The sequence below is a fragment of the Tamandua tetradactyla genome, chromosome 1 (genome assembly GCF_023851605.1).
Source record: "Tamandua tetradactyla isolate mTamTet1 chromosome 1, mTamTet1.pri, whole genome shotgun sequence".
Classification (NCBI taxonomy): domain Eukaryota; kingdom Metazoa; phylum Chordata; class Mammalia; order Pilosa; family Myrmecophagidae; genus Tamandua; species Tamandua tetradactyla.
Genome location: NC_135327.1, coordinates 231,815,001 through 231,836,745, shown reverse-complemented (window position 1 = coordinate 231,836,745; position 21,745 = coordinate 231,815,001). Strand labels below are relative to the sequence as shown.

Below are 21,745 nucleotides of genomic sequence, written 5' to 3'. Positions count from 1 at the left end.
GGAGGGGCATGGCCTGAGGGCGCCTTAAAGAAACCACCCCTGAAGCCATCTGTTGTATTAGATCCACTTCCTCTAAACAACAAAAAAATGCAGATAATTCATTTCCCAACCTCAGTATCAGACTAGGAAGCCAACAGGTGGCTTTGCTGCCTCAGCTGAGTGAAGCAGGTGTGAACCAGGTGTGAGGCGGGTGTGAAGCAGGTGTAAATCAGGTGTGAAACCGGCATGAAATGGGTGTGAAGTGGGCATGAATTGAATGAAGCAAATGTGAAACAGGCATGAAGCAAGTGTGAAGCAGGTGTGAAGTGGGAGTGAAACAGGAGTGAAGTGGGAATGAAGCAATTGTGAAGTGAGTGTGAAGCAGGCATGAAATGGGCGTGATGTGGGTGTAAATCAAGTGTGCAGCAGGTGTGAAGCAGTTGTGAAGTGGTTGTAAACCAAGTGTCAAACAGGCATGAAGTAGGTGTGAAGTGGGTGTAAACCAAGTGTGCAGCAGGTGTGAAGCAGTTGTGAAGTGGTTGTAAATCAAGTGTGAAACAGGCATGAAGTAAGTGTGAAGTGGGTGTAAACCAAGTGTGCAGCAGGTGTGAAGCTGTTGTGAAGTGGATGTAAATAAAGTGTGAAGCAGGCATGAAGTGGGTGTGAATGGCTGTAAATTGCGTAAAGTGCATGTGAAGCAGTTGTAAATCAATGTGAAGTGGGTGTGAAGGCTGTAAATTGAGTGTGTAGTGGATGTGAATGGCTGTAAATCAAGTTGAAGCAGGTGTGAGGCAGGTGTGAGCGGGGTCTGAGGCTGGGGTGCTGTCCCCAGGGCACCCTACCGCACAGCATGGTTTCGGGCAGGCCAATGGGTGCAGGTGTCCCCGGCTGACCTCTGAGGTGCTGCACCCAGTGAGGCCCAACGTGCTGTCCGCTCGGGTGCTCGCCCCCCCTTGGCACCTCCGGCCAGCCACACTGCTGAGCAGGTAGGCGAGCTCTGCAGGAGGTGCTGGCGGCCGGTCCAAAGGTCACAGTAATGTTTAAGCCAAGCGTCTCCAAGGTGGCTTTTGCCCTCGGCCAGGCCGAGGAGTCCTGGAGACGCAGCAGGACAGGCGGTGGCAGGGCCTACGGGGACTGAGCGCTCTGCCAGGGGCCGGGGCCATGGTCTCGCCTTCCCTCTGGGCCTTGGTGACCCTCCTGGCCATCGCAGCACCAGGCGGGCAGGCCGGGAGCCCTGGGCCGGCGCCGCGGGGGAGCAGCGCCGACCCCCAACAGTGAGTAGCGGAGGGCTTCGGTTCCCGGGGCTTGGTGGGCACCGGGAAGCGGGTGTCGCAGGGTGGGGCCCGCCCGGGGCCTGGACGTCACATGGTCACCGCAGCCAGGCCCAGCGCTCCAGGCAGGGGCAGCCGAGGGCGGCCGGCGAGGGGGTCAGCATGGGAAGGTGGACGCACCTCCCCCGCCTGCTCCGCCGCCCTTGCAGGCTGCAGGTGACCTCCGAGAGCGGGAACCTGGTGTTCCTGGCTGGCTCCTCCCGCGACATCGAATTCCGAGCTGGGACCCAGGGAAGAGTCAAGGTCAACCATGAGGACCTCGGCGACTGTTTGCAGCAGGTAGCACGGGGCGCCCGCGGGATCCCTCGCAGCGGCCCCGGGCCCCAAAGGGACGGGCTACCAACCGCTCTGACCTCTGGAAGAGGTCAAGTGGACACTCTTGTTCTTCCAACTGGACAGTTAATTCCCAAATTTTTGCCCTTTCTTCTTTTTTGATATAGGCATTTAGGGCAATAAATTTCCCTCTTAGCACTGCCTTTGCTGTGTCCCATAGGTTTTGATATGTTGTGTTTTCATTTTCATTTGCCTCGAGATATTTACTAATTTCTCTTGTAATTTCTTCCTTGACCCACTAGTTGTTTAAGAGTATGTTGTTGAGCCTCCAAGTATTTGTGAATTTTCTGGCACTCTGTCTATTATTGATTTCCAACTTCATTCCTTTATGATCTGAGAAAGTGTTGTGTATGATTTCAATCTTTTAAAATTTGTTGAGACTCGCTTTGTGACCCAGCATACGGTCTATCTTTGAGAATGATCCATGAGCACTTGAGAAAAAGGTGTATCCTGTTGTGGGGTGTAATGTCCTATAAATGTCTGTTAAGTCTAGCTCATTTATTGTAATATTCAAATTCTCTGTTTCTTTATTGATCCTCTGTCTAGATGTTCTGTCCATTGATGAGAGTGGTGAGTTGAAGTCTCCAACTATTATGGTATATGAGTCTATTTCCCTTTTCAGTATTTGCAGTGTATGCCTCACATATTTTGGGGCATTCTGGTTTGGTGCATAAATATTTATGATTGTTATGTCTTCTTGTTTAATTGTTCCTTTTATTAGTATATAGTGTCCTTCTTTGTCTCTTTTAACTGTTTTACATTTGTAGTCTAATTTGTTGGATATTAGTATAGCTACTCCTGCTCTTTTCTGGTTGTTATTTGCATGAAATATCTTTTCCCAACCTTTCACTTTCAACCTATGTTTATCTTTGGGTCTAAGATGTGTTTCCTGTAGACAGCATATAGAATGATCCTGTGTTTTAATCCATTCTGCCAGTCTATGTCTTTTGATTGGGGAATTCAGTCCATTAACATTTAGAGTTATTACTATTTGGATAATATTTTCCTCTACCATTTTGCCTTTTGTATTATATATATCATATCTGACTTTCCTTCTTTCTACACTCTTCTCCATACCTCTTTCTTCTGTCTTTTCGTATCTGACTCTAGTGCTCCCTTTAGTATTTCTTGCAGAGCTGGTCTCTTGGTCACAAATTCCCTCAGTGATTTTTTGTTTAAAAATGTTTTAATTTCTCCCGCATTTTTTGAAGGACAATTTTGCTGGATATAGAATTCCTGGTTGACAGTTTTTCTCTTTTAGTAATTTAAATATATCATTCCACTGTCTTCTTGCCTCCATGGTTTCTGCTGAGAAATCTACACATAGTCTTATTGGGTTTCCCTTGTATGTGATGGATTGCTTTTCTCTTGCTGCTTTCAAGATCCTCTCTTTCTCTTTGACCTCTGACATTCTAACTAGTAAGTGTCTTGGAGAACGTCTATTTGGATCTATTCTCTTTGGGGTGCGCTGCACTTCTTGGATCTGTAATTTTAGGTCTTTCATAAGAGTTGGGAAATTTTCAGTGATAATTTCTTCCATTAGTTTTTCTCCTCCTTTTCCCTTCTCTTTTCCTTCTGGGACACCCACAACATGTATATTTGTGCGCTTCATATTTTCATTCAATTCCCTGAGCCCCTGCTCAAAATATTCCATTCTTTTCCCTATAGTTTCTGTTTTGTTTTTGGATTTCAGATGTTCCATCCTCCAGTTCACTAATTCTAACCTCTGTCTCTTGAAATCTACCATTGTAGGTTTCCATTGTTTTTTTCATCTCTTCTATGTATCTTTCATTCCCATAAGCTCTGTGATTTGTTTTTTCAGACTTTCCATTTCTTCTTTTTGTTCATTCTTTGCCTTCTTCATGTCCTCCCTCAACTTATTGATTTGGTTTTTGAAGAGTTTTTCCATGTCTGTTCGTCTAGTCTGAATTAGTTGTCTCAGCTCCTGTATCTCATTTGAACTATTGGTTTGTTCCTTTGACTGGGCCATATCTTCAATTTTCCTGGTGTGATTTGTTATTTTTTGCTGGCGTCTGGACATTTAATTACCTTAATTAGTTTATTCTGGAGATTGCTTTCACTTATCTTACCTAGGGTTTTCTTGCTAGATGAGTTTGTTGTCTATCTGTTCATTGACCTTCAGTTCAGCTTTTTCTGGGCCTCTAGCTTAAGTTTTGTTTAACAGAGGGTAGTTTTTCAGTTCTTGTTTTCTTGTTTCTTGTCCTGCTTGTAAGGTGCCTTTTCCCTCCCTACCCTTAGGAGGGTCTACATAGGTATTACAGACTCCAGCCGGGTTTTCCCGGACTAAGCTGGCCTCCTTTCGGGGGGATGGAATCACCGGCGTCAGTTTTCCCTGAGTGTGAGACCCAGCAGGTTGAAAGACTTTCCTGTGAAGTCTCTGGGCTCTGTTTTTCTTATCTTGCCCAGTATGTGGTGCTTGTCTGTTTGCAGGTCCCCCCAGCAAAAGATGTTGTGGCTCCTTTAACTGTGGCAGACTCTCCCTGCTGGGGGCGTGGTGGAGACAGAGGAAAGGTTGTAGGCTGGTTTTAATGGCTTCAAATTGCGAAGCCCTGGGGTCTGAATTCCTTGAGAGAGGGATTCCAGCTGAGTTGCGTTTCACCCCTCCCGTGGGGAAGGTTCAGGTGGGAGACAGCCCTGAAAGCAGCCTGTTTCTGCATTTGGGGCAGTTGCAGCCTGTATAATCCTGCTGCTGAATCCAGAGGCAGCCAAGCCTCTGTAGAAACAGCCTCAGAAGGCTCTGCTTCGTCCCCTTTCCTCTTTTTCAGTTAGCCCAATAGGCGACCTCCGCCTTGACCAGTTTCGCCTGAGCTGGGGGCCTATTTTTAGTAGTCAGAATTTGTTTATTAATGCCACTATTGGTGTTTGGTTGGACTCAATCCCTGCTACTGTTAGAGACTCTTTCCTTTCCCTCCGGGAAGCCGCCTGTGGGGGAGGGGTGCTGGGCGCCGGCCGCCGCGGCTTGGGGAACTCGCTGTTCCGGAGACTCGCAGCCAGTCCAGCTGGTCCAGACTGGGGTACGCTGTGTGTCCGGTCACTGTTGTGGCTCCGGGAGCTGTTCTGTACTGGTTCTGGCTATTTAGTAGTTGCTCTGGAGGACGAACTAAAACGCACGCACATTACTAAGCCACCATCTTGGCCCCCCCGATCTTGTCTGTCGGCCACCTTTTGATCCATGTTTCAGCCAACCATCCAAACAAACTGTTAATGCCTTTTCTAACCCCTTAGGCTGTAACACTGAAAGCAAAACCTCTGCTTAGTGGGCCCATGTTGATAAATTAAGCCTGATCCAGCCTTATATTCCTCCCACCATTATCCCATACCCTTAAATATCCATTCCCACAAATATTCCCAATTTCTGCTTATATAGATTGGAAAACTCATGCAGGTCTTTTAGAGTATAGCGTACCTTCTCATGGGTCACACTTTGTATCTCAGATTTCGGGGCCTGTTGGGACTTCAGTCTATTTGTAGGCCTTGAAAAAAAGGGGTTGTGGGGTGGGTCATGAAAAGAAATAGAAGTGTCTTTCAAGTGAATTACCTTAGGGCATTTCGTTGCAGTTTCATCTGGTGAAACAGGATTCACTGCTCCAGACAGAGGAGGAGGGCTGTTTCCCCAGGGGAGGTGGTTACGGGGTTAGCAGGCACTGAAGGGTTAATCTCGGTAGGTGGAGATTGGAATCAGACTCCTCTGGGGAGACTGGGGGCTGGAAGCTGTTTCCTCAGGCCCATCCATCACAGGTCTACCTGGCAAAGGCTCAGAGGGATCCAGGGTTTCCACATCCCCAACACTGTCATTGCCAACCCACAGGCATCTTCTCTTATCCAGGGTCCCGTTCTTTTCCAATCAGTGCCTCTACTTTAACAGCAGACACCCGGCAAGATTGAGAATGTAATTTACATTATAAACCTGCTACTCACACAGTGAGACTCTGGGTCTGGTTTTCAGAGACCTCAACTCTGCAACCACAGGAAATAAGATTTTCTTTCAGGGCACACATAGAAACTTTTATTTTGGGCAGGTACCAGGAATCAAACCTGGGTCTCTGGCATGGCAGGCAAGAACTCTGCCACTGAGCCACCGTGGCCCGCCCTACACAGAAACTATTACATCTTTCATATGGTGCATAAGTTGCAAATTTGAAGCTTACACCTCATCTCTTTCTCGTATAACTGTATCCAGCATATCTGAGATCAAGCAGCCAACATTATTATATCTTTTAATTAAACAAACTCTGTTAAGGTGTCAATAACACTGTCACCCAGAGCCTCATCTCGTATAAGCACACAATTAGCAGAATCAGTTGGTTATTCTGCGTATCTGTGTTGCCCACTCATACCATGAACTGTGCCACCTTGATTCTGGAAACAGAGTCTAATCAGAGTAGAAAACCAATAGCAAAAACCCATCTCTGAGATTCTGCTTCTCACGAACCATTCCTGTACCCAGCTGTATAAGGGTTCTCTAGCAATGGGAGATATCTGTAAATGAGATAAAATATGAGATTTTATAAAAGTGCCTCATGCAACTGTGGGGATCCATGAGTCCAAATTCCATAGGGCAGGCTGTGGGCTGGCAGCTCCCAGGAAGATCTTCAGTGAATCCCCCAGGAGAGGTGGGCTGGGTAGTGTGCAGCAGGGAGTCTCTCTTACAACTTGTCCTTTAAAGCCTCCGGCTGATTAAATTAAACGTCACTAACTGTTGAGTGATTCCAACTGCAGACGGAATCAGCCATGGATGGGGTCAACATGCTGATGATTTAATAAATGATCTGGTTTATTAACCAGCCATGAAATGTCCTTGCAGTAACGGCTAGGCCATGCTTGCTTGACCAGACAACGGGGCACCATCACCTGGCCGCGCTGACACATGAGTCTGACCATAATAGCTTCCTACAGAGACTTTTTCAGTACGGGCCCACTGTGTGGAATGGGGCAGCTGCCATATTGTTATCTGCACATCCTGTGGTCAAGGGGACTGACCAGGCCAGTGCCCTTCCCTGCAACCCACAGCGCTCATTGCAAAATCCAAACTCCGAAAAAAAAAAATCCAAACTCTGTAAGACACCATGAGTGTCTGCTCCCTGAGAGGTCTCCCATGCCCGCAGGGCCAGGCCACGACCCCTGTGTGGCTCCTCCCTTCTCCCCTCCCTTCTCCCCTCCCCTAGCCCCCCGACTGTCTTCCCAACTGAGACAGGGCCCCGGCTCTGGCACCCCCCTCCATCTGGCTCTGACCTGCCTGCACTAAGCACCATTTCCAGAGGCCGCAGTGCACGCCTACGTGCTCCTTCTGCGCTGATCCTGCGTGCTCCGTCTGCATTGATCCTGCGTGCTCCCTCTGCGCGTTCCCTCTCATAGAACCTGAGCCTTCTCTTCACCCACCACCTATAAGGAAAGGTATAATTACATAATTACTTGTATGAATATTAGTTCACAACCATTAGACTACGCTGCAGCTTGGAGAGGGCAGGAGCAGGTGTGTTCTGTTTAAAACAGTATATGCACAATTAGCTGTAATGTCTGTGGGCAATAAACAGAAAATTGATCAAGAAATATTTATTTAAAAATTAGTTTAGGGAAGCCATTGGCATGTTAAAATTAAAATTGTATTTACTTATTTATTTAATACATGTAGATGATTTCAATACCACAAAAGGGTATTGAAAAGTAAGTCTACAGCTTGTATCCCCAGAGGCAACCTCTACGGCTTTCCTTACCTACTTTTCCAGGGATAATCTGTGACTATAAACCACACACATCACATACAGTCAATATACATCCTTTAGATGAAGGAAGCAGCGAATCACTCCTATTGTCACAAACCACGTGGAAGCTTTAAGTTGGCAACTGGGCGACAGGCTTCATCTGTGCATGAAGCCGCGGAGAGTCAGCCTTCCCCAGGCAACAAGAAAAATGACAGTTTCACAAAAACCTTTCCACGTTGATTCTTTCTGTCTTTGTTTCTATCTCTCTGTCAGAAAACAAACATCAATACAGACTGTCACCCACCACCTATAAGGAAACGAGACTTCTTTAATGAAAAGAAATTCCTCTACTCCAAAAAGGATAATTCCATGTCTAGCTTTTGCTATAGCAATAGCAGTCCCCTGATGAAATGGGGATGTCTGGGGTTGTTCACTGGGGAACCCGCTACATGTTCAGAAAGGGGGTGTGGTACACTCCCAGGTGTTCAGGCAACCTACCAGCCAGGCCGACACGGCCCCCACAGCCCCGCAGCCCCCTCCCATCAGCATGGACCATAACCGGTACCTGCCCTCCACACACCTGCACCTGCCCTCCACACACCTGCACCTGCCCTCCACACACCTGCACCTGCCCTCCACACACCTGCACCTGCCCTCCACACACCTGCACCTGCCATCCACACACCTGCACCTGCCCTCCACACACCTGCACCTGCCCTCCACACACCTGCACCTGCCCTCCACACACCTGCACCTGCCATCCACACACCTGCACCTGCCCTCCACACACCTGCACCTGCCCTCCACACACCTGCACCTGCCCTCCACACACCTGCACCTCTGCCTTCCATAAACCTACACTCACCTACATAAACCCTCCACACACCTGTAGCTGCCCCCCACACACCTGTACCTGCCCTCCACACACCTGGACCTGCCCTCCACACACCTGCACCTGCCCTCCACACACCTGCACCTCTGCCTTCCATAAACCTACACTCACCTACATAAACCCTCCACACACCTGCAGCTGCCCCGCACACACCTGCACCTGCCCTCCACACACCTGTAGCTGCCCTCCACACACCTGCACCTGCCCTCCACACACCTGCAACTGCCCTCCACACACCTGTAGCTGCCCTCCACACACCTGCACCTGCCCTCCACACACCTGCACCTCTGCCTTCCATAAACCTACACTCACCTACATAAACCCTCCACACACCTGCACCTGCCCTCCACACACCTGCACCTGCCCTCCACACACCTGCACCTCTGCCTTCCATAAACCTACACTCACCTACATAAACCCTCCACACACCTGCAGCTGCCCCACACACACCTGCACCTGCCCTCCACACACCTGCACCTGCCCTCCATACACCTGCACCTGCCCTCCACACACCTGCACCTGCCCTCCATACACCTGCACCTGCCCTCCACACACCTGCACCTCTGCCTTCCATAAACCTACACTCACCTACATAAACCCTCCACACCCCTGCACCTGCCCTCCACATAACTACCATTCCAAGAGCCACTCTCCCCATGTCTGCATTTTAGCAGCTCAGGTGTTATTTTATTGCTCCTCACCCAGATCCTTTCCATTGCTGATCCTAACAACACCCTGTGGTTGCGGAGTGGGTCGGGGAAAGTGCTCTCCAGGATGCCTCTTGCGTGGGCCTGCATCTCCTGCTGCTCTCCCTGCAGCACCCTAATACATGGCTCACTGTTGGTATCTCGGACAGAGGGGCAAACGTGGCTGTCACCAGAGACCTAGCCACGCACCCAGTGTTGGTGGAAGCTGCAAGATAGCAGGAGACACTGGATGGGAGGCCCTGGGTGTGGGAGACCCTGATGGTGGGACAGTCTGGGAGTGGGGAGTCTAGGGGACAGGAGACACTGGTGAGGGAAATCCTGAGAGGCAGGAGATGTGGGTGGTGGGAGAGCCGGGTGGTGAGCGGTCCTGGTGGCTGCAGACAGGAGTGGTGGGAGTTTCTTGGTGAAATGAGCAGATGCCCGTGGGGAAGAGCCCGGGTGCTGGGAGCTCCCAGGTAGTGGTAGACTCGGGTGAGGGGCTGGCCATTTGGGTGGTAGGAGATCCTGATGGCGGGAACATCGGACTGTGGGAGAGCCTGAGTTTGGGGAGATCCCAGGTGGGCACAGACTTTGGGTGCTGGGAGACCACTGTAAGAGAAGGGTCTGGGTGCTGGGGGCCTGTGCTGGTAGGAGAGTCTGGGTGGGGCCCTCGGGAGCCTCACGGGCAGAGCTGCTTTTGCCACTTCCAGGTGATCATGTGTGGAGAGTCTTTCAGCCTGATGGTGAAGATGGCACCACAGGAGACAAGTGGGTCTGCGAAGACACAGGCCCAGGAGGATGGGCAGACGTGAGGACGTGGGGACATGGGGACAGGGGGATGTGGGGAAGTGAGGACCTGGGGATGTGGGGATGTGGGGACATGGAGATGTGGGGACCTGGGGACATGGGGACCTGGGGATGTGGGGACACGGGGACATGAGGACGTGGGGACGTGGGGACGTGAGGATGTGAGTCCCGTGAGGGTGCTAGTCTACGCTGGTGAGATGCTGAACTGTGCCCAGTGGACACTGTGCTGGCCTCAGGGCTCCTCCCGTGACTCAAGCCCCCGAGGCTTTATAGTACGCTTGGATCTTAACTGCGTGAGCACTTCTGGGCCGCACACCACACTATGTCACAGTACACAGAGGATCACTTTGAGAAGCATCTAATATTTTCTGATTACCAAAGTATGCATTTCCATCATAGAAAGTAAAATAAAAGACCCTAACCCACCAGACAGAGGTCATTTTATCAGCCTTAAGGAAAATTCCTACTTAATTTTCCTGAGCATCTGGGCGTCAAACGCAGTTTCCTGAGCGCCGGGAGGGGTCTGATCTCACGCCCTGCCCTGGCCCTGCGGCCACGTCCTGGCAGCCCCGCCGTGGGCAGCTCTCGCTCCTCTCCACTCGCGTAAGTTCCTCCACAGAACCCAAGAGAGAAAACTCTGGGCCACAGACAGTGACGTGAAGGTTTTGTCATGCACTGCCAAACTGCTCCACCTTTCTGGGGGGAAATTTATGTTCCCAGTAGAAGCAGGACAGAGTTTATGTGCAGCACTTAATTCTGCTTTAAAACCGTTTACAGAGCCAGCCCACCCACCCTCCTCTCCCTCTTTGTCCGCCGGCCCAGCGCACGGCACCCACGCCCCGCCAGCCAGCCAGCCTACCCGCCCTCCTCTCCCTCTTCCCCCTTCTTCTCTGGCGGCGCTCCATCCGCCATCTTATCCTTCCCTTTCTCCTCCTGCTCCGGCGGCTCTCCAACCACCACCATGCCCTCTTCCGCCTTCACCAGCTCCTCCGCCACCAGCCTTGACAGCCTTGCCACACTCACCTTTCTTCCTCCAGAACAGCTACTGGGGGAGTGGAGACAATACAGAGCAGCTCCCGGAACCACGACGGAGATCAAAGGGACGGCATACCCCATCCTGGAACGGCTGACTGTCTGGGAGAACCAGCTCCGGTGAGATCGCCAAGGGGCACGGGCTTTCCCGGGTGGGACGGCAAGCGGCCGGAATCCCTCCCTTCCTCCTTCCCAGGCCAGCTGGCAGAATTGGGCAGGCGGTCTCCTTGGGCCGCGGCGGCTGGCGCCCCCACCACGCAAGGCCCCCCGGACCAACTGAGAGAGTTGGGTCGGAAATCCCCAGACCGCGGAGAACGGTGACCGGGGGGGTCCCTTCCAAACACGTGACTCCCCGGTCCGGCTGGGAACAGTGCACTCTCCCGGGCTGCGGCGGCTGGCACCCTCCCGCCACGCTAGGCACCCCAGACCGACTAGGAAATTCGGTCGGGCGCTCTCCCATGCTGCGGAGGCTGGAGACCCTCCCTGCGTTCGGACCCCCGGGCCGGCTGGCACTCTTCCAAGACGCTTTGGATGCCGAACCTCCGCTACGGCGAGAATTTTCCAGAGTTAAAGGACCCACAGCAACTTTTACTGGTGGGAACCACAGACAAATGTGTGCCACGAGCGCCACCTACTGGGCAGGATAAGAAAAACAGAACCCAGAGATTTCACAGAAAAATCTTTCAACCTGTTGGGTCCAACACGCAGGGAAATCTGACTAAATGCCCAGATGCCAGCAGAAGATAACGGATCACGCTCAGAAAATTGAAAATATGGCCCAGTCAAAGGAACAAACCAATAGTTCAAATGAGATACAGGAGCTGAAACAACTAATGCTGAATATACGAACAGAAATAGAAAACCTCTTCAAAAACGAAATCGATAAATTGAGGGAGGACATGAAGAAGACATGGGCTGAACAAAAAGAAGAAATAGAAAAACTGAAAAAACAAATCACAGAGCTTATGGAAGTGAAGGATAAAGTAGAAAAGATGGAAAAAACAATGGATACCTACAATGATAGATTTAAAGAGACAGAAGATAGAATTAGTGATTTGGAGGATGGAACATCTGAATTCCAAAAAGAAACAGAAACTATCGGGAAAAGAATGGAAAAATTTGAACAGGGTATCAGGGAACTCAAGGACAATATGAACCGCACAAATATACGTGTTGTGGGTATCCCAGAAGGAGAAGAGAAGGGAAAAGGAGGAGAAAAACTAATGGAAGAAATTATCACTAAAAATTTCCCAACTCCTATGAAAGACCTAAAATTACAGATCCAAGAAGTGCAGCGCACCCCAAAGAGATTAGACCCAAATAGGCATTCCCCAAGACACTTACTAGTTAGAATGTCAGAGGTCAAAGACAAAGAGAGGATCTTGAAAGCAGCAAGAGAAAAACAATCCATCACACACAAAGGAAACCCAATAAGACTATGTGTAGATTTCTCAGCAGAAACCATGGAAGCTAGAAGACAGTGGGATGATATATTTAAGTTACTAAAAGAGAAAAACTGCCAACCAAGACTCCTATATCCAGCAAAATTGTCCTTCAAAAATGAGGGAGAAATTAAAACATTCGCATACAAAAAGTCACTGAGAGAATTTGTGACCAAGAGACCAGCTCTGCAAGAAATACTAAAGGGAGCACTAGAGTCAGATACGAAAAGACAGAAGAAAGAGGTATGGAGAAGAGTGTAGAAAGAAGGAAAGTCAGATATGATATATATAATACAAAAGGCAAAATGGTAGAGGAAAATATTATCCAAACAGTAATAACTCTAAATGTTAATGGACTGAATTCCCCAATCAAAAGACATAGACTGGCAGAATGGATCAAAAAACAGGATCCTTCTATATACTGTCTACAGGAAACACATCTTAGACCCACAGATAAACATAGGTTGAAAGTGAAAGGTTGAGAAAAGATATTTCATGCAAAAAACAACCAGAAAAGAGCAGGAGTGGCTGTACTAATATCCAACAAATTAGGCTTCAAATGTAAAAGAGTTAAAAGAGACAAAGAAGGACACTATATACTAATAAAAGGAACAATTCAACAAGAAGACATAACAATCATAAATATTTACGCACCGCACGAGAATGCCCCAAAATACGTGAGGAATACACTGCAAACACTGAAAAGGGAAATAGATACATATACCATAATAGTTGGAGACTTCACCACTCTCATCAATGGACAGAACATCTAGACAGAGGATCAATAAAGAAATAGAGAATCTGAATATTACCATAAAAGAGCTAGACTTAACAGACATTTATAGGACATTACATCCCACAACAGCAGGATACACCTTTTTTTCAAGTGCTCATGGATCATTCTCAAAGATAGACCATATGCTGCGTCAAAAAGCAAGTCTTAACAAATTTAAAAAGATTGAAATCATACACAACACTTTCTGGGATCATAAAGGAATGAAGTGGGAAATCAATAATAGGCGGAGTGCCAGAAAATTCACAAATACATGGAGGCTCAACAACACACTCTTAAACAACCAGTGGGTCAAAGAAGAAATTGCAAGAGAAATTAGTAAATACTTAGAGGCGAATGAAAATGAAAACACAACATATCAAAACTTATGGGATGCAGCAAAGGCAGCGCTAAAAGGGAAATTTATTGCCCTAAATGCCTTTATCAGAAAAGAAGAAAAGGCAAAAATGCAGGAATTAACTGTCCACTTGGAAGAACTGGAGAAAGAACAGCAAACTAATCCCAAAGCAAGCAAAAGGAAAGAAATAACAAAGATTAGAGCAGAAATAAATTAAATTGAAAACATGAAAACAATAGAGAAAATCAATAAGACCAGAAGTTGGTTCTATGAGAAAATCAATAAGATTGATGGGCCCTTAGCAAGATTGACAAAAAGAAGAAGAGAGAGGATGCAAATAAATAAGATCAGAAATGGAAGAGGAGACATAACTACTGACCTCACAGAAATAAAGGAGGTAATAACAGGATACTATGAACAACTTTACACTAATAAATACAACAATTTAGATGAAATGGACAGGTTCCTGGTAAGGCATGAACAACCAACTTTGACTCAAGAAGAAATAGATGACCTCAACAAACCAATCACAAGTAAAGACATTGAATTAGTCATTCAAAAGCTCCCTAAAAAGAAAAGTCCAGGACCAGACGGCTTCACATGTGAATTCTATCAAACATTCCAGAAAGAATTAGTACCAACTCTCCTCAAACTCTTCAAAAAAATCGAAGTGGAGGGAAAGCTACCTAATTCATTCTATGAAGCCAACATCACCCTCATACCAAAACCAGGCAAAGATATTACAAAAAAAGAATACTACAGACAAATCTCTCTAATGAATATAGAGGCAAAAATCCTCAATAAAAGTCTAGCAAATCGTATCCAACAACACATTAAAAGAATTATACATCATGACCAAGTAGGATTCATCCCAGGTGTGCAAGGATGGTTCAACATAAGAAAATCAATTAATGTAATACACCATATCAACAAATCAAAGCAGAAAAATCACATGATCATCTCAGTTGATGCAGAGAAGGCATTTGACAAGATTCAACATCCTTTCCTGTTGAAAACACTTCAAAAGATAGGAATACAAGGGGACTTCCTTAAAATGATAGAGGGAATATGAAAAACCCACAGCTAATATCATCCTCAATGGGGAAAAATTGAAAACTTTCCCCCTAAGATCAGGAACAAGACAAGGATGTCCACCATCACCACTATTATTCAACATTGTGTTGGAAGTTCTAGCCAAAGCAATTAGACAAGAAAAAGAAATACAAGGCATCAAAATTGGAAAGGGAGAAGTAAAACTATCACTGTCTGCAGACGATATGATACTATAAGTCAAAAACCCGGAAAAATCCACAACAAAACTACTAGAGCTAATAAATGAGTATAGCAAATTAGCAGGTTACAAGATCAACATTCAAAAATCTGTAGCATTTCTATACACTAGTAATGAACAAGCTGAGGGGGAAATCAAGAAACGAATCCCATTTACAATCGCAACTAAAAGAATAAAATACCTAGGAATAAATTTAACTAAAGAGACAAAAAAACCTATATAAAGAAAACTACAAAAAACTGCTAAAAGAAATCACAGAAGACCTAAATAGATGGAAGGGCATACCGTGTTCATGGATTGGAAGTCTAAATATAATTAAGATGTCAATCCTACCTAAACTGATCTACAGATTCAATGCAATACCAATCAAAATCCCAAGAACTTATTTTTCATGATTAGAAAAACCAATAAGCAAATTTATCTGGAAGGGCAGGGTGCCCCGAATTGCTAAAAACATCTTGAGGAAAAAAAACGAAGCTGGAGGTCTCGCGCTGCCTGACTTTAAGGCATATTATGAAGCCACAGTGGTCAAAACAGCATGGTATTGGCATAAAGACAGATATATCGACCAATGGAATCGAATAGAGTGCTCAGATATAGACTCTCCCATCTATGGACATTTCATCTTTGATAAGGCAGTCAAGTCAACTCACCTGGGACAGAACAGTCTCTTCAATAAATGGTGCCTAGAGAACTGGATATCCATATGTAAAAGAATGAAAGAAGACCCGTATCTCACACCTTATACAAAAGTTAACCCAAAATGGATCAAAGATCTAAATATTAGGTCTAAGACCATAAAACAGTTAGAGGAAAATGTAGGGAGATATCTTATGAATCTTACAACTGGAGGCGGTTTTATGGACCTTAAACCTAAAGCAAGAGCACTGAAGAAAGAAATAAATAAATGGGAGCTCCTCAAAACTAAACAATTTTGTGCATCAAAGAACTTCATCAAGAAAGTAGAAAGACAGCCTACACAATGGGAGATAATATTTGGAAATGACATATCAGATAAAGGTCTAGTATCCAGAATTTATAAAGAGATTGTTCAACTCAACAACAAAAAGACAGCCAACCCAATTACAAAATGGGAAAAAGACTTGAACAGACACCTACCAGAAGAGGAAAAACGGATGGCCAAGAGGCACATGAAGAGATGCTCAATGTCCCTGGCCATTAGAGAAATGCAAATCAAAACCACAATGACATATCATCTCACACCCACCAGAATGGCCATTATCAACAAAACAGAAAATGACAAGTGCTGGAGAGGATGCGGAGAAAGAGGCACACTTATCCACTGTTGGTGGGAATGTCAAATGGTGCAACCACTGTGGAAGGCAGTTTGGCGGTTCCTCAAAAAGCTGAATATAGAATTGCCATACGACCCAGCAATACCATTGCTGGGTATCTACTCAAAGGACTTAAGGGCAAAGACACAAACGGACATTTGCACACCAATGTTTATAGCGGCGTTATTCACAATTGCAAAGAGATGGAAACAGCCAAAATGTCCATCAACAGAAGAATGGCTAAACAAACTGTGGTATATACATGCGATGGAATATTATGCAGCTTTAAGACTACATAAACTTATGAAGCATGTAATAACGTGGATGGACCTAGAGAATATTATGCTGAGTGAGTCCAGCCAAAAACTAAAGGACAAATATTGTATCGTCCCACTGATGTGAACGGACATTCGAGAATAAACTTGAAATATGTCATTGGTAACACAGTCCAGCAGGAGTTAGAAACAGGGTAAGATAATGGGTAATTGGAGCTGAAGGGATACAGACTGTGCAACAGGACTAGATACAAAAACTCAAAAATGGACAGCACAATAATACCTAATTGTAAACTAATCATGTTAAAACACTGAATGAAGCTGCATCTGAGCTATAGGTTTTTTTGTTTTTTCTGTTTTTTTTCGTTTTTTTTTTTTACTATTATTACTACTTTTATTTCTTTTCTCTATATTAACATTCTATATCTTTTTCTGTTGTGTTGCTAGTTCCTCTAAACCGATGCAAATGTACTAAGAAACGATGATCATGCATCTATGTGATGATGTTAAGAATTAGTGATTGCATATGTAGAATGGTATGATTTCTAAATGTTGTGTAAATTTCTTTTTTTTTTTCCGTTAATAAAAAAAAACAAAAAACCGTTTGCAGATTCCCATTGTTACACGCGCCTCATTGGACTTGCGTGTCACCCATATTTCTATCTAGTGTTCATTTGTAAAACAATTATTCGTAAGAGCCTTAATATTGTTATACTTTAATGCCTTGGAGCAGTTTCACTTTAATTCCTTCCCAATCAGCCGCAGCAGAGGCGCGCCCCACCGGACTAATGGGCCGGAAAGGATCCATTCAAACCTGTCCTGCCGGGACTCCCCGAGCGGGTGACAGCGGCTGGGCCTGGCCCGGGGCTGCTCCAGGGGAGACCTGTAGATACACGCGCCCCCCACCTGGGCCCCCGCAACCCCCTCCACCCCCCCGTTCCCGGCCGCCAGGGTCTGGTTTAACTTGTCTCTACCTGCAGACGCCCTTCCAGGACTGGCCGCGTCTGCTCCGGGTCGGGGCGTTTTGGGGCCTCTGCAGCTCAGCTGCCGCCCGGACCCACCTGGCCAGGCCAAGGCCACCGGCCACCACCCACGGGGCAGGCAAGCGCGTGTGGCCTCCCGCTGGCAGTCAGAGTCACTGGGCAGGCAGCGTGGCCACGGGCAGGTTCCCGCGTGACCGAGGCCACCACAGCTGCCTGTGTCCTCCCCTGGCCACGCACCCCTCCCCCGGCCGCGCACCCCTCCTCCCGCGGGCTTCCTGCGCCTTCCTAACTTAGAAAGAGGCGTCAAGGAAAGTACCGAGAGATCAATGCGAGAAGACGCTGACTTAACTTTTCACTCCTTCATGGCAAGTTTCAGAGTTTAACTTCTTCAATGATAAAACTGGGCAAGATAATTTTTGGGGAAAATGCATAAATGTAAAAATGTCTATTTGCCATGGTGAGACCATCTTTATTCGGTTAAAGAAACAACACGAGATGCAAACTCAAGGTTTTATTACAGTGATTTGTAAGTGGAACCCACGGTCCCGGTGGCGCAAGCAAGGTGAGGGCGCGAATGTCGCGGCGCGTGTGGGGGCAGCAGGGGAGGGGCGGCCACGCGCTCTCCCCCCTCCATCCCCGCCGGGCGAGTCGGGGCGGCCGGTTCCCGCCTCGGGTCACTGCACAGAAACGGAGGGGCCGGGGCTGAGAGCTGCGGGAACCGCCAGGCCCGAAGGAGGCGCGGCCGAGAGCTCATCTGTTTTTGGCCGCCAGAGGCTTCCGGCTGACCTTCTTCGACTTGTCGTTGTTCTTCTTGGGAGGCTCCGGGTTCGCCTGCATGTGGCGGCCATAGAGGCTGCAAGAGAGGGCACCGGTGAGCCCGCGCAGCCCCGCCCCCGCCCCGCCCCTCCACGTGCAGCCCCGCCCCGCCCCACCACGCACATCCCGCCCCCGCCCCGCACAGCCTGACCCCCACGCGCAGCCCTCCCTCCGCCCTGTGCAACCCCGCCCCGCGCAGTCATCCCCCACCCCGCGCAGCCCCACCCCCGCCCCGCCCCTCCATGCACAGCCGTCCCCAGCCCTGCTCCCGCCCCGCCCCGCGCAGCCCCGCCCCCGCCCCGCATAGCCCCACCCCACCCCACGCAGCCCCTCCCCTCCACGCGCAGCCCCACCCACGCCCCGCATAGCCCCGCCATGCCCCCGCCACGCCCAGCTCCGACCCTCCACGCGCATCCCCACCCGTGCCCCGCCCCTCCATGTGCAGCCCCGCCCCAGCCCATGCATGCCGACCCAGTGCAGCCTTCCTCCACCCCGAGCAGCCCTCCCCCGCGTATCTCCTCTCCCTCACCCCCACCCTGTGCCTGGTGGGCGGGGCACAGAGCAGAGCTGCCCTGTTGGCCTCAGGGTGACAGGCTGCAGGTGGTTTCCCAGGACCCCTGATTAAGCTAAATTAAATGCCACCGACACAGGCCCAGCCCCCTGCAGGAGGGCCCCCACCACGTCCTTGGGACTGAGCCCTGGGTGCACAGGTAGGCTGGCGGCTACAGCGAGGGTCAGGCCAGGTGCCCCATTCCCGCAGTGGGCCCCAGCAGCGGCCAGCAAGTACTGTCGCCCCAGTCGGGGCTGTGTGGAGAGAGCAGGGGCGGCTGCGGGTAAGGCCCAGTCAGGCCCTGGCTCTGGGGTGGGCTGACCATAGGGGAAGTGACAGCTGCACAGCTGCACAGATGATGCAACAGCTGCCCAGGGGAGACCCCCTAAGTGCCTGAGAAGGCCACCGAGGGGCCCTGGATGCTGCTGAGAAGCAGACTGTCCACAGATAAACGCGGTGTCTTCACACGTGTGACTGTAGGACTCCTTATACGCATGAGCATGTGGCACCCTCACGTATGAACACACGCTCTGCACACTCCCTGGAGGAAGTGTACCCGTGGCTCCTGCTCACTCCATGGGCTCCGCCTGGGCTGGAGCCTCTGCTTTCATCTGTCTTTTGCTGCCCCGAGGAACAGTGTCCACGGCTGGCCAAAGACCACTGCGGCGGCAGGGCCCCTCGCCCCAACCTGTGGACAGCAGGGCCCCTCGCCCCCACCCGCGCCTCTCGCCATGAACCCACGACCATGGAGGCCACAGCCGTGGTCAACGCCGTGGGCGAGTTCAGTCGGGTTTCTGGGCCGTGAGGGTTCCCACCCCGGACCTGGACCTCCGAGCCCACGAGACGTTTCTCCCAATGGGCCGGGCGGGCGGGGCTGGGACTGCGGGCCTCTGCGGGCCTCGCGCCTGTGCTGCCCGGGCACTGCGCACGCCCGCCCGCCGCCCGCCTGCCGCCCGCCTGCCACCCACCTGCTGGTCCTTCTGCAGCCCCAGGAAAGACCAAAGCTAAGTGCAAGTCCGCGTGGCGGCGGCGGTCGCGGAAGCCCCTCCTGTCTTAAGTCCCCGCGTGTGGGGTAGGACGCGGGGCCGGAAATGTCCGCACCGGGCGCGGCAGTGTGAGGCTGGGTCAGCACGAGCATCAGCAACGCCTCCGTCCTGAGCAGCTCTGCGGGGCCCGGGCGGGTGCGGGTCACCTGCCCTGCGTGGCCAGCTTGGCCTCAGGCCCCGCCCTCCCCGCGCGAGGCGCACCAGCCCCCTCGACGTGCCCCCACCCAACGCGCACGCGCAGTAGGCGACCCCCCCCAACCCGCCGCAGCCTCTGTGCCTCGTCTGCGCCCCACGAGGGGCCCGCAGACCCACAGAGCTAGTGTCCCCATGGCTGTCTGGTCACCAGCCCGGCCCGGGTTCCTGCAGGGCCATGCAGTGCCCCCCATGTGGCGGTCTTTCAGCCCAGGGCCCCTCCTGGCCACGGCCTCGGGCCCCCCACGCCGGCCCCCAGCCTCGGGGACAGCCCAAAAGAGACAGAACTGCATGCACAGTATCACTGAGAACTTCCTAGTGGCCAGACTAAACAGTGAAAAGAAACAAGTGTACGTGACCTCAATGACACATCTACACAAGAATCACTTCAACATGGAATCAGCGTCAAACCACCAGGATCACTGGCCACGGCGGACATCTGGTTCCCCCCATCAGGGTGAGCTGCCTCAACTGCCATCCCAGCAGCCAGGTGGCCCGGCGCCACAGGGCGCGTGCGGGGACAGGCTCTTCCTTAGCATGTGGTTACAAAGAGCCTGGAAAAGGACAGACCTACCCAGAGGAACCCCACTAATTAGGGACCCCCAAATTCCTCAATCTCGCCTCTCCCTCTTTGTCCGCCGGCCTGGCGCGGCGCTCACGCCCCACCAGCCAGCCCGCCCTCCTCTCCCTCTTTGTCCGCCGGCCCGGCAGGGCGCTTAGACCCCGCCAGCCAGCCCGCCCTCCTCTCCCTCATTGTCCCCAGGCCCGGCATGGTGCTCACGCCCCGCCAGCCAGCCCGCCCTCCTCTCCCTCTTCCCCCTTCTTCTCCGGCGGCGCTCCATCTGCCATCTTATCCTTCCCTTTCTCCTCCTGCTCCAGCGGCTCTCAAACCACCACCGTGCCCTCTTCCGCCTTCACCAGCTCCTCCGCCACCAGCCTCGACAGCCTTGCCACCCTCACCTTTCCTCCTCCAGAACAGCTACTGGGGGAGTGGAGACGATACAGAGCAGCTCCCGGAGCCACGACGGAGATCAAAGGGACGGTGTACCCCATCCTGGAACAGCTGACTGTCTGGGAGAACCAGCTCCGGTGAGATCGCTGAGGGGCGCGGGCTTTACCGGGTGGGACGGCAAGCGGCCGGAGTCCCTCCCTTCCTCCTTCCCAGGCCAGCTGGCAGAATTGGGCAGGCAGTCCCCTCGGGCTGCGGCGGCCAGCGACCCTCCCCGCGTTCGGACCCGCGGGCCGGCTGGCACTCTTCCAAGCCGCTTCCGCTGCCGAACCTCCCCCACGACGAGAGTTTTCCAAAGTTAAAGGACCCACAGCAACTTTTACTGGTGGAACCCGTAGACAAACGTGTGCCACGAGCGCAACCTACTCGACAGGATAAGAAAAACAGAATTCAGAGATTTCACAGAAAAATCTTTCAACCTGTGGGGTCCAACACCCAGGGAAATCTGACTAAATGCCCAGACGCCAGCAGAAGATAACGGATCACGCTCAGAAAATTGAAAATATGGCCCAGTCAAAGGAACAAACCAATAGTTCAAATGAGATACAGGAGCTGAAACAACTAATGCTGAATATACGAACAGAAATAGAAAACCTCTTCAAAAATGAAATCGATAAATTGAGGGAGGACATGAAGAAGACATGGGCTGAACAAAAAGAAGAAACAGAAAAACTGAAAAAACAAATCACAGAGTTTATGGAAGTGAAGGATAAAGTAGAAAAGATGGAAAAAACAATGGATACCTACAATGATAGATTTAAAGAGACAGAAGATAGAATTAGTGATTTGGAGGATGGAACATCTGAATTCCAAAAAGAAACAGAAACTATCGGGAAAAGAATGGAAAAATTTGAACAGGGTATCAGGGAACTCAAGGACAATATGAACCGCACAAATATACGTGTTGTGGGTGTCCCAGAAGGAGAAGAGAAG

The 21,745-nt window shown here is 50.0% G+C and overlaps 2 protein-coding genes across 9 annotated transcripts in view; one reads left to right on the top strand and one right to left on the bottom strand.

Annotated features, from left to right (window-relative positions):
• TRDMT1 (tRNA aspartic acid methyltransferase 1) overlaps nt 1–10,975 on the top strand; it is a 68,413-nt gene extending 57,438 nt beyond the window's left edge. For 3 of the 7 annotated variants that reach the window (XM_077154578.1, XM_077154586.1, XM_077154596.1), the window contains exon 11: nt 10,789–10,969. In XM_077154578.1, coding sequence (XP_077010693.1) covers nt 10,789–10,907 — 119 coding nt within the window. In that variant the 3' untranslated portion in view covers nt 10,908–10,969. Of the gene's footprint in view, nt 1–10,788 lie in introns of all 7 variants that reach the window. The other 4 variants (XM_077154541.1, XM_077154561.1, XM_077154570.1 and 1 more) reach the window with 4 other exon arrangements.
• A 6,599-nt stretch (nt 10,976–17,574) lies between these two features.
• The window catches only part of LOC143677892 (ras suppressor protein 1), a 65,647-nt gene continuing 61,476 nt past the window's right edge, over nt 17,575–21,745 (bottom strand). The window contains exon 8 of one of the 2 annotated variants that reach the window (XM_077154507.1): nt 17,575–18,052. In XM_077154507.1, coding sequence (XP_077010622.1) covers nt 17,874–18,052 — 179 coding nt within the window. In that variant the 3' untranslated portion in view covers nt 17,575–17,873. The remainder of the gene's footprint in view (nt 18,053–21,745) is intronic. The other variant, XM_077154497.1, reaches the window with a different exon arrangement.